The 13,091-nt window shown below is 39.3% G+C and overlaps 1 protein-coding gene across 1 annotated transcript in view; it reads right to left on the bottom strand.

Annotated features, from left to right (window-relative positions):
- The window catches only part of dnt (tyrosine-protein kinase Dnt), a 29,190-nt gene that overhangs the window by 9,222 nt on the left and 6,877 nt on the right, over positions 1-13,091 (bottom strand). Inside the window, exon 2 of the mRNA XM_033337496.2 lies at positions 297-424. Within this exon, the coding sequence (XP_033193387.1) occupies positions 297-424 (128 nt within the window). The remainder of the gene's footprint in view (positions 1-296; positions 425-13,091) is intronic.

Genomic DNA, 13,091 nt, shown 5'->3' on the forward strand with positions numbered 1-13,091 from the left:
CGCCATCACACGGTTTCCTTCGTTAACGGGCGAATTTATCGTGCCTCGTTCCTGGTGACTTTGATCCACCGTGGCGACCAGTCAAAGAAACGTAAATAAGGAATAAAGCAAACGGAAGATACGGAAGCTACGTTTTAAGAGCCGCTAACGCTTCTTTTCATTACCGGGTTCGCGTTTCCCTTGCGTTTTAAAGTCGCAAGCTTTTTAACCTCCTTTCCCTCCTCGAGATTTGCGTCGTTTGAGAAGAATTATTTCAAAGAAATTACATCAAAGGTCTGTGCCTTTGTAAAACTTACCGGCCTACCGGCGAGATTTTCCCAAGTGAAATGCAGCTTGTGAACTTGCGCTGGCACTGGGACGACGAATTTAATGGCATACTCGTTTATAACGCCTTCTCTTACGTAAAACAATTCTGCCTGAAGACCTGCAACAGCGCGACAAATATTTTATCGATTAGAACTTTCGAACTGTTATTAGTAGATCGTAAAATAAAAACGTCAGGACTCTTATTTTTTTCTTTTTGCTATATTATTATTAAATACAAGTTTCTGGAATAAGTTGCGAAATATCGAGAATTTTATTATCAAGTTAATGATAAGTATTTGCGATAATTTAATGTCGTGTAATCTTTAATTTTTACTATGTAATATATCATTGGCAATTCTTAGAATTTTCATGCTTAATAATTTTCGGATAGTATATATAAGTCTTAATAAATTTAAATCAAATTTCAGTATGTATTCATATACACATTACGTATCTATTTTATCGACAGATATAATTAATATTTGTCATATGACGTAAAGGATGCAAGTTAAATTCAGTAAATTATTTAAAATTATGTTGCTTTATACAAGCTATTATGTTAATAAATCACTTAAGACTCGATGGAAATAACTTACATACCTTTAAATATGTTTAGAACACTGAAATTACTATATTCACTCTCTGATCTTATCTATAATCTTAAATAATAAAATTAGTTATTGATATCACTGTTACGAAACTATTTACATATTCATCGATATCTTCTCCGATTTCAGCTACTCAGATTGCAATATAAATTCGCTTTCTTCGAATGTAAACTTTATCGGCTAGGAAGGTACGATTTCATGCTCACGAAACACAAAAGCAATGACGTCATGATGAAAATGGGGTGAGACTATTGGTGGTCGATTTCGTGAGTAAAAGACTTAAGTATATTTACGTCCAAAAGTGATTCATAGCGACGTGTTCGTTTTACGATTAATTAACCTAGCGTGTGTAATTCTCACAAATCTTTAAATGTCACGTATAGCGACGTGTAGTAATAATTCTATCCAGTTCTACTGTCTATATTGTTGGATTTCATTAGCGCTTCTCCGTATCTCCAAAAGTTTCGACGCAATTTTATTCTTTACACAATATGACACTGAGGCAATTTTTTCACTGTTTGCGGCAGAAGATTTGCAAATCAGACATCGAATATAATAAGCATATTAAAATCCATACTAGATCAGTAGCGCTTTTAAATAGCACTTTTAATCAAGGCAAAGGAGGTCAATAGAACCGACATAGAAAATAGAGAGGAAAAATTAACTTTAATCGTTAGGGAATAAAACACGAAGAAAGTGGATATTTCAAGTAGATTAAGTATCCGGTTATCTTCAAGGAGACAGCCGATACAACGTCCACGAACCTCGGCACGAGTAATAGACTACTCAAACGCGAATACAAATCGTGTGAACCGAAGCGAAACAGAAGAGATCCTGCTTCTCCTTGCAATTTACCAAGTGAGAAAGAATAAGTAATGGTAGTACGAGCACATTGTCTCGAAAAGAAGGTGGTTTCGCTCTGTCGATTTAATGGGCTTGTTATTTTCTTACATATATTTTTACAACGCTTCTGTGAAGTTTAAAGGCACATTGAAACGCTAGCTTCACTACCTCCGTGCCACTTAAAAGTGAATTACGATTACAGGAATTTATATCGGTGCTTTAGAAAACTCTTCTCGAGTTTCTTCTACTTTTTTGTATTGCAAGAAGCTTTTGTTTCCTTAGTCATTAAACAAAGATTCGCTTTCTATTTCATTAAAAATCATTCGCAAATGGAGAGTTTAACAAAAACGAAACACGCTTCAATAAGAGTAAAATAAGAATAAAACGTATAAATCAACGAAACATTTGATACGAATATTTCTCCGAAAATTCAATCTCGAATGAATAAATTTTATTTGACAGTTTTGATTAGTCTTTACATTAAAAATCTCTCTTCTGAATACGAATTAAAAGTTACTGACACCAACGATAAGCGATATTAGGAAGGTAGGAACATTATGATTGCTAGCTACATTGGTATATATATCGACGAACTATTCCAAGAGAAATTACAATGGATAGTGGTGAAACTACACTTTTGTTTAACTTATGTAATCAAGACATTTAAAAAAAAATGATATCGTGGCTAATATTGAGTATGTTGTCCTATCAGAAAATTAGTAAATATTCGTTCGTAAATTCGTAAATGGTTCGATGTCCAGAAACGCTGTGGCATCTGGTTGTTACGCTACCGAGTAATCCGCATTCAGAAGCTACAAGGTTACGTGGGCGAGCCGACGAAGGTGGAAGATCGGATAAAAAAAAGAAACGAAGGGGGAAAGATCGCACGAGAGGGAGAAGGAAGCGAACACACGTCGTGTACTCCCTTCGAGGGTCTATGCTTGTATCAGATACGAGGGTTAACGAGGCACGAGTTGGATTTTTAAGTCACCCGAAGACAATGTGCCGTAGCCCCCACAATCGTGTCTTTGCTTTTGGTCCTTCTTCTTCGTTTACCGTCCCTTGCCTCTCGGTTCCATCGGCCTTCGGCCTTTACCGGTTTTCTGCATCAGATATCGTATGCCCACGACCTCAGCACTGGCTATTCCTCCAGCCAAAGGTTGGCCGCCTTCTCTCCCGGGGACCAAGCGCAGTGTCCGTCGTAAAAAAGACGCAATATACCCTGTAGGATCCTCTCAGAAAATAATTACCTTTAGATTCTCGAAACCCCGCTGAGTTATCGCCGCTAAAAATCGAATCTTCGTCCCCTACGAGTAGGACACTTTTATAGGTGTTCCGAGTATCGATGATCCTTGCTACGTCGAGAATTACTGAGTCATCTGGACGAGAGACTCTTTGTTCGGACGTTCGAAGAGTAACAAGATCTTTCTCTCGATAAACTTCATTTCCTAGACAAGTCAACCGCAACGTTTTAACTCCGCAATACCGTTTTCCTGTTTTAGCCGCAGTGCGATCGTTGTTGTTGCTTTTATCGAAAATACTTCCGAATACAGGTGCAAACGATGAGCGATGAGAAAACATCGTACAAAATGATACGATATCTGCGAATAAAAACATTTTAACGTATTATGCTATTTTACGGAACCTATATTATTTACTTAGAATTGGATACCAATCTCGGTATTTAAATCAACGGCAGGTAGTTTTCAACACTCGAAAGATGAGTATATACAACGCAAGCATCGAGGCAGTTGGTCTATTCTTTGCGGCAGCCTAGCCATGACCTCGTTACCGGTTTAGGTATTCTTGAAACCCTTATCTAGTCGGGGGTTCTTTTACGCATTTATGCGGCAACTTTGCACGCGGGTAACCAAGGGGTGGCGTATACCAGGGATCCTTTGATGTCTGGTACGCTTGCAGCGGGCCAAAGTGCAAGCAAGAATAGTAGAGAGAAAAGAAAAAGATGAAGGAGATGCGGTAAGAGAAAGAAAGAGAGATAGAGGGCCCTTTCAACGAAGGCGTCGACCCTCGACAACGAGTGCCAGACACAATTGTCACGAAGGGTTCCACGGCACTTCGAACCTTTCCTCCTGGTACATGTACGATCTCTAACTACACCGACCGACGCGCCTACTGGGAGAACTCTCAAACTGTTACGGAACCCCCTTACAGCCTGCTGACACCCGGAAAACGTGCGGGATCAAAGATAAGGAACTAAGGAAACTTTCAGACGGCTAGTCGGTTCGGTGAACCTGCGCGCAAACAGATATCGATCAACAATATCTAGAAAGCGAAACAAAGGTGGTAAAGAACCCTGCAAGACTTCTGGCGTTATTTTTCCTCTTTGCTTTCGAGCTCTTTGATATGCTTATTCTGTGCTGTACAAAGGAGTGAGCTATGCTGCGAGAATAGAACACAAAAAGCTAGGCTTTGTGCGTTGCGTTAAAAATTGTTTTAATGCATCTGTTGGCGTTATGAATTAAATATCGGCTAGAATAATATATAAATTCGATATTAATCTGTAATATATTATTTAACAAACACAAAGTGTATAACATCGCATACAAGTTTGTAACTTTGAAGAAAAAAATGCACCAATACTATCGAGTCTTCGAGGATTCTATAAAGCATTTAAGAATACAATGGTCGAACGAAATGGTCGGTGTAGAATATAGGAAGTAAAAGGAATGGAAAGATACGGAGCTTCTCTCCCAAAGGACGATCTTCTGAATGCTTTATACCTTTCAAAGTGGTTCACTATTATGGCATAGCATGCACGACCTTTCACTTTTATATGCTGTTCGGAGACATTATACATGTATGAAGGCAAATATTTTCAAGCTTTTACAAAGAAGCCAAATGACGCGTAAAGAGTATAAAAGAATGTATAGAAAGGAAATTCTAAAGAGAAATTAAGAAAATTTCACACTGTCAAAATAGAATGTCGAGCCAGCTTATAAAACGAGAGCTAACGATGAAAATATAACGCTGCCGCATCGAGAAAAAAGTCCAAAAGACTTTCAGACTGTCAAGAAATAAATTTCAATTATATATAGAGAGACATAAAGTTATTTGAGTAGGATATTCGGTTCAAGCTGAACAATTTGCTTTATAACTCATTAAACTCGATTCTCATTATAACTTATTAAACGCTTTTCTAGCGACCCACATTTGAAAACACGTTATTTGACTGGATGTTAGTGGAGTACAAAACAGTGCGATATACGATACATTGACCGCTCGAAGGCCATAATTTCCTACTAAAAAAGTAAAAATTTTCTTGAATTAATTTTAATACTCTCAGTCATAATCATCATAATCTAGTAACGTGTGTATATTATTGTATTTACTTAAAGTGTTGCTTACTTTGTTAATTATAATACCCCTGTGCTGACAACTAAATTTGCCATATAGTTTTTCGAGTTATTTTCCCATTTTCGATACCTTTTCCTTTGCCGCACGTAAAGCATTTTGTTATTCTATCGACATTATATTAAGGACTAATAGTATCTTATGATATTCGGCAAGTTCGATTGTTCATTATAAACTTCAAAGTCGAATTATAAGATTACAACTGAATCGGAAAATGAAAAATGTTAATATTTTATACAAAATCACACGAAAATTAAGATGAATGATCTGTTTCATCCGCTTGAACGTTCGAGCACACGTAACCGATCGATTTTAACAAAGTCCAAAACAAAAACTATCTTCTTTAACTGTCACGCCGAATTCTTAAGGTGCTTAATCGTACGAGAAACAAAAGGGGCGGGAAAAAAGCGTTGGCACAAAGAACCGAGATAGAGAAGAAAAGAGCGTAAGAGTGTTCGTTTCGCGAGGCGCGAAACAGCCGGCAAAATTTCGCAGGGCTTCGTGTCCCCCGCTGTCAAAATACGGTATAGAAGCAAGTTGACGAGCGAAGCTCCAAGAGTCGTGGTATAAAGGAGAACTGAAAAAAGGGCTTGGTGAATTGCGGGCTAGCTGCGGGGCCTCCGATTCTCTCTGCCCCTCGCCTTCTCCGGGGGCCCACGGCTTTGGGTCAGAAACCTAACACCTTTGCAGTGCAAAACCCACGGTACGCTTATAACGAGATCTTCCCGTAGTGAGCCCTTTAAAATAAGATGACGGCGGGTGGCAGTACTACGAGGGAAGAACATAGGAAGAGGGAAAGGCAGAATGCTGAAATGCAGGTCGAAGGAACAGGAAATATTAGATTTACACGTCGTGACGCCTGCTTACAATGCACCCGCTCCGATTTTTGTTCGATCCCACTGCGATTCTGCGCATCAAGCTCCTTCCATGCACTGCCAACCACAATGAACATTCTTTGTCCTCGAACAAGCGGAGTTAGATCTGCTCCTTTACAGCAAATGAAATTCGAAAGGAGTATGCGAATACACCAAATCGGAAGCTGCTGTGTGGAGACAGAGGCTCCTCAATTTACAAAATGAAATTGTGAGACAATTTTTGTTGGTATTTATCACGAAAGACGCGAGAAATATATGTGTAAAAAAATGGAAAATATTACAATGTAGGAGTTGGTACAGACGACCGATGCGACGCCCTGCGATTTCGTGTCGGCAAAGCTGTGCGATTCGACAGTATCGTATTTTTAATGATGCCATGTGCGCAAGCGTGTGATTAGAAATGTAAAGCTGTCAAATTGTACAGCATCACCTGGTGCATGGTACACAATCGCAACAATTCTCGTTACTCGTGCCCCACACCCCAAACCATTAACAAACTTATTTAACGACAACAAGTAAACGATACGAAAATTATTTTATTACCAACGTAAACTAAACGTAGATTTCTAAAACGCATCGTAAAACACCTACTTTCACACGATATAGTAAAACCTGAAGAGAAAATCAAACCTTCATTTCGCAGCATTACAGACGTAGTACAAGTTTCAGTTGCAGGAGCTAACACGGTCGAGCGCAATCGATGATTTACGAGAAATTTATCAAAAACCTACCGTGAGGATTCCTATGAAAACTCGAACACGTCAGACCGATCCAAAAATGATCCGCGAGGCGAGGTTAACGACCAGATCAGGCAGCTGGTACTCGCCGATACCTCAACACGCAGCCTCGAGAGATCTAATAACGTATCCATGTATGCTTGTACAAACGAGCTCGCATTTATATGTGCATGTGCATGTATGTATACAAGCGCGTGCTGCCGCTGCATGGGATATTTTTCACTTTCGCCAGCGCGGGCAAACGACGCGACGCGACGTGGGCGTGCGTATATACCCTGTGCACGCACACACGTTGTTATATATCGCCAGCTTCTCACCCACGTGTGATCTCGATGTAGTATGCATGTAGCTATAGGGTGTACCCTTATTGCAATCTTTTGAGAGTACCGAAACATTAACAAAAAAAAAGTCTTATCACCATCCAGACAACATGTATATTCAGCTTCGGAATTCAATGGATTCGGACGTTTTGATGTCTCGAATCGTTAGTAGACTGCGCATTTTTATGGATTTATGGGACATTTGAAGGTGTGAAATGCAAAAAATGCAGATAGGCGCGTATAAATATGTGAAATATTCGATGTTTGATATTTAATATCCTATTTAAGTCCGTAAAAGAAATTTCCATCTAAATTGCATTTCTTACATCACATTCGTAAAAATATAAATATACATAAACATCGGATCGTTAGAATTCAGAACCTGAATTGATATTTTTTCGCAAATATTTTGAAAAAGAAAATACTATAGTTTACGATTAATTAGAAGAAACTATAATACTATTCTGGTTGGGGTGCAATAAGTGATGCTTTAACGAAGTTGCTTTCGAATAAACCTTTGAACGCGTCGACAGTTCAATCTTGGTAAGAAAATTCATTCGAAGATAGGACAAATTTATTTGAACACCTTCTACTGGCCGTATTACTTGGATGATAAGTATCGTTACAAGAAGCAAGTGTGATACGTTAGACCCACCCTCTATATAATACAGGAGGCTGACTGTTTAGCATATATCGAACGAGTACGTGGGTTCTTCCTTCGCCAACGGGGGTCTCCTCTGAATAACCCATAAGTCCTAGGCGAGTCCTGGACGTCGTTTGTACACCCTCCCTGTTCCTTCTTAGTTTATCCTTTTTCATTACTGCAAGGCTGATTCTCTCTCCGTTTCTCTTCGCAGGCCATAGGTCACATCCAGGAAGGCGTAACTTCACGCGACACCAGTTATAATTCACTCTAGAGGATCGTAAGCAAGCAAGAAAAAAGGGGGAATGAAGGAAAAGGAAAAAGACGAAGCGCTTGTCGTTGGGTTATTTCACCGTTTCGGTGATACTTTTTTCAGTCTTTCCGAAACTCAACCGTCTCTTTATAGTTTTAGCCAGCGGAAGGATTAAAAGAACCTTTTCACTGGAGTATTTTGTTACACTGAAATCTCTGACATTCTTCACTGTCTATCGTGAAGAATTTCCAAGGCTATAAAGCCTGCGTTTTAAACGAAACTTTTGCTCATTTTCCAACAATCTCCGCCGTAATGGTTTTCACTGTGACTTTTCTGTCTGTCACGCATTATACCTTCCATTTCCCTTAATTTCTCCAATTAAGTTTCTTTTTCATACCAAGATATATTCATCAACATGATTCATCGATATCGTATTTTTCAAATCTTTAAACAGAAGGAATTAAAAGGAATCTTATAAATCTAAAAGAGAAACGAACCAAACATGTAAATTCTCTAGAAAAATATTCAATAGGAATCCGCCATCTAGTCTTGTATAACGGTAATTTCATACGTCGCAATCATCCAAAGGTTCTTCTAACAACAACACGCTGATTTATTTTCATATGTCCGCGTAAAATATGTTTCTTTCGTCTCGCGGTTAAATCTGGTTCATTGTCCTATGACGAAGAGCAGGGACAGTAGATGGACTCTCCGTATTGTAGGCAACCCTGGCCCCGTTTATTTATCGGAGGGGTAGTATGGTAGCGAAACGGGAACCAAAGCAAACCTGCGACGGGTTGGGACGTGATTCTGGCATCGGGAGCTAAAATAATATTGTTGCTGGCGTGCACCCTCGAAATACGATTGCCAGCTTCGGCTAGGTCGTTACATCGTGCGGTAACGATAGTAAAAGCCTACCGAACGTTAACTGACAGATGGGTGGGCTGATTGAGACGTTGTCGCCACTGCGGAGAGGACATATGGCACCGTACTAGCAATCAGGGCTCGGACACGAAGAAGATTACGTGGCAGCTGAATTTATCGTGACGTTGAATCGCATGTCCTTCCCTTGTACCTCGTTCGTGCTTTTCGATCGACGTTGCTCGTTAAGAAGGATTCGCCAGGAAGTCGACTCCAAAGAACCGGCTATCCTGATCCTTTCAAATCCCTCGCTGTCGATCTTCCTCGCTCTCAGCTTTAATCCTTCGAGTTGTGAACTTTGCCACGTCACCCAACCAGTCCTTTTATTTCCAAATTATGTAAGGGAAAAGTTCTTTTCAGCCGCTCAGGAATCGTTTCTTAAGGAATCAATCTGCTCAACTAAATACATTAAAATGTTACTACGGACTCAGAAAAATCTTTTCAATCCACTCACGTACGATCTCTTAAAATTTTGTTTACGTGTACAACGCGTTTACTTGCGCTTTGATTTAGGTTATATACGCGTATCGATTTATATGTTAATTAATTCATTCTAGAGAGCCAGCTATGTGCAATTATCCTAAACACAGGTTCAAAAGCATTTATTCATTTACGTATAGACTTCTTTTAATCTTGCTGTAGTCTTAGATTTTATATCCAAACGAGAAGACGTTTAATATTTTAAGGAAGTTTCCAGCAGAAAGTTAAAATAAAGAATCATGCGTGTCGATAACGGCTATTTCATTCTTTCCGTAAATTTAAGATTGTTTTTAACGATTGTTTTTAACATTAAGAAACATTAACTACAGCAACTCTAGTATCTTTTACAAATTGCAATATATCTGTCGTCATTGTTGAAACAACGAAAAACATATCTAGTTAAAGAAAGAAAACTTAGAAGAAAGTTATCAACTATATATATGAAGCGATTTATTTAAATACGACTCATGTTATTATAAAGCAACAGGAATTGCGTACAGGAATATACGCAGAAATCTGAAACTTTCACACATGCTAAAGCAAGTTAACGAGGTACTAAATCCATCGAACTTTTCATCGTAAACCAGGGAATGGAAGCAAGCTTCGCACAGTGAGAGTGGATCGTCAAGTAACAACTACAAAATACACCGTCCGGTCCGCGGAATAACAAAACCGCTTACTCTTCTTCCGTGGCGTTCGACTCATGACTGACGTATGAATACATCCCGAATTCCAGGAAAAGAACTGACCTACGAGTACACGTGTTCCGTGACAACGCAGCTCTTTACCCTACCCCCCCGCCCTCCTCCCCACTCGTCTGTCCGGAGGAAAGATCAATCTTCCGTCAGGAGTCTCACTGGCAGATTTATCACTAGAGGCTACCAAGGGATGAGTCGTGCAAGGGCGATTTCCAACGAGGAGATAGGAGGACATCGAACGTAAAAAGGCAGAGCATCCCCTGCTGTGGGGCTCCTGAAGACCCTAGCTGAGATGGCATCTACGCGCTCTAAAGCCTTCGGATGTTTAAGTGGATGGACCTTACCATGTGTTCCTTTTCACGGCACCGATGCTTTGATAATTTCAGAGACACATTCGAAATTCCGTCTGCTGTCAGAGGAATGGACATAAAACAAGACAGGACACTTCAGACGTAAAAGCGTATAAAAGTACTCGTGTTTGTACGTGTAGGTACAACTTGTCTTCGTCCATTTATGTTTAATCGGTTCTCAAGGTCGGTGTGTGAAATCGCGTTGTAGACCAGTTCTTTATCCCGAGGGCACTAACTTTGGCTTAATTAAAAATGAAAGAAAGGAAATGAGATGGTACGGATAAAATGTTTAGTTAACATTGACAACAAAATTCAGAATATTAATTTTTCATTCGATACGTAAATAAGAACGCGCTTGTTTATAACGATTGAAAATTCGAATCTTCCAACTGGACTAAACGTATATTGTATTATTTTAATATACATAGGTTTTAAAAAATTATACAAACGATTTTCGGTTGCGTGCTTCTACGAATTAAACCAATTACTGCGAGTATCCGGAGAAATAGAACTAAATCAATTCCTTTGTCAAAAATTGTGGCCGATATGCCAACCACAAAGTCTACACACAGTCAGCTTGTAACACGCAGTCACGAAACGCTAAATTATCCGCATAAACTTCCAGAACGGCGGTATTTTAGAGTTCTCTTTTCTACGGTAGTTCGTTCTAGGTAGCAACATAAAAGGTTAAGAACGGGTACCACTTAAGGAACCATTTGTCAGGAACTGTTTGTGGCCCTTGGAAAGAGTTCGGCCGTTTAGTTGCCGAGTCACCTTGTATAAGGGCCGATGCATCGAGGTCTATACGTCAGAAAAATGTTTTCTCCCATCACGAGTACAAGCTCGTGTATACCGGAGCGAACAGCGTTCCTGGATAAAAAGGTTTTATTCTGGCGGTGAGCCTGAATCACGATCTTATATTGAATCGAGGGAAGGCAGCATATTTCCTAAGTACTTCAACTACGCGAGATATTTTTCACAAGAGATCCTGCAGGAACGGCAGACTCATCTTCGAGAAACAGATGCTCGTTAAGATCCTGTCACTCAGAACTCGCTGCGTGGAAGCGAAAAAAGACTCAGGAATAAAAACTAAAAGATTCTTCGCAAGGATAATGTTGAAAAATCGATAAACGCTCTCGTTGATAGGTAAGAAAAGATGCAAAAGAAGGATAAAATAAAGGCTATGGAAAAGATCGATACGATCGATTTACGACATTCAATACGGTTCAAATTAAACTGAAAACATAAATCTCAGAAAAATTTCCTCTTACGAATCTTCGTCAAGAATAATCATCTAACGATAAATCAAATCACAAACGCCGCAATATAAATCAAAAATATAAGAATAGTTATATTAACAGATACTTATAAATACTTCACCTACTCTCTTTTGTTATTCAAATTGCATAGACTGCGAAGAATGCTTGCTAAGCATAACACTGCGACGTGCAGGGGAGCCATCGCTCATCCGTCAATACGCGCAGCAAATCTTAAAGTATTAATATTCTTGTATCTTGCAAATCCAATTCATAAACTAGCTTTAAATGTTGTAAAATATATTTTCATCGGATATTTATCGTATATGTATCATATATGGATATTTGAAAATGTCTGTATTTTAGTATTTATAAAATATATTTGAAAAATTTCCTGTAGAAACAGATTCTCTTGGGTTACATCTCACGATAGCCCTCGGCAGAAAGAAAAAATCTCCCAAGTGCCATTGGAAAACAAGCGTATAACCATTTTCACCCTCGTACTATCGCATCTCTGAATTCTCCAGGGATTAAAAGAGCTCATGCCCACATAAAAGATAATCGCGTTATGGTTTCATTCGATACACAATCCTCCTTCAATTTTATTACACTGCTATTACAATTGCTTTTTAGGTTAATATAGGTCGTCATCTCAAAGTTGGGTGTAACAAATTTACTCGTAACGATATACGACAAAGCAAATATCATTTATCCATGCATAAAGTACTTTTATTCGTGCATTACCGAATATATAGAAGTAGTGCTGCAGAAAATCAGCAAGTACATATATCGTTTACGAAATGGTAAAGGTGTATGTATCGTGTATACCATACGCGAAGAGATTTCAATTTCGTTGTTGGGAAAAGTAACACGTGTCGTGCATCGAAACTTATCAGAGGTACTTTAGTAGGATTTTCTTCTTTCGCTGGGCAGAAAAAGACACGAGGTAAAACGCGCCGTCCGCTCTCGGAAGAAAATCCACGGGGGTCCTGTATCTCTCCGGACGGCTCCTCATGTAAATGTCTGACCAACACATCCCGTAGAGTGTCCCTGGCACGTAGGTTGAACGAAACGAGCTGACGCACACAAGCGAAAACTTAAGGCGCGGATCTTAACGAGGAGTCGAAGATTGATGCGGACAACGGTGCAGCATTCGCCCGCTGGCCCATCTTGAAACCATACACGAGCGTTTCTTCGCAGCCATTCCCTCGTAACGTATTCTTCTCTGTCGCTTGTTCATCGACGGATACGATCTACCAATTTTTTCTTTGCCGTCGCCCATTTCTGTCCCTATAGTTTTTTAACATTTGCCCATATTTATCTACATACGTGACTAATTCGTCCGTTTCGTCTCGAACTCGATAGTATCCTCAAAACATTAAAAGAATTTAATGTATCACGTCACAGTGAGATATAAGACAATCTACTG

The sequence above is a fragment of the Bombus vancouverensis genome, chromosome 5 (assembly GCF_051014615.1).
Source record: "Bombus vancouverensis nearcticus chromosome 5, iyBomVanc1_principal, whole genome shotgun sequence".
NCBI classification, from domain to species: Eukaryota; Metazoa; Arthropoda; class Insecta; order Hymenoptera; family Apidae; genus Bombus; species Bombus vancouverensis.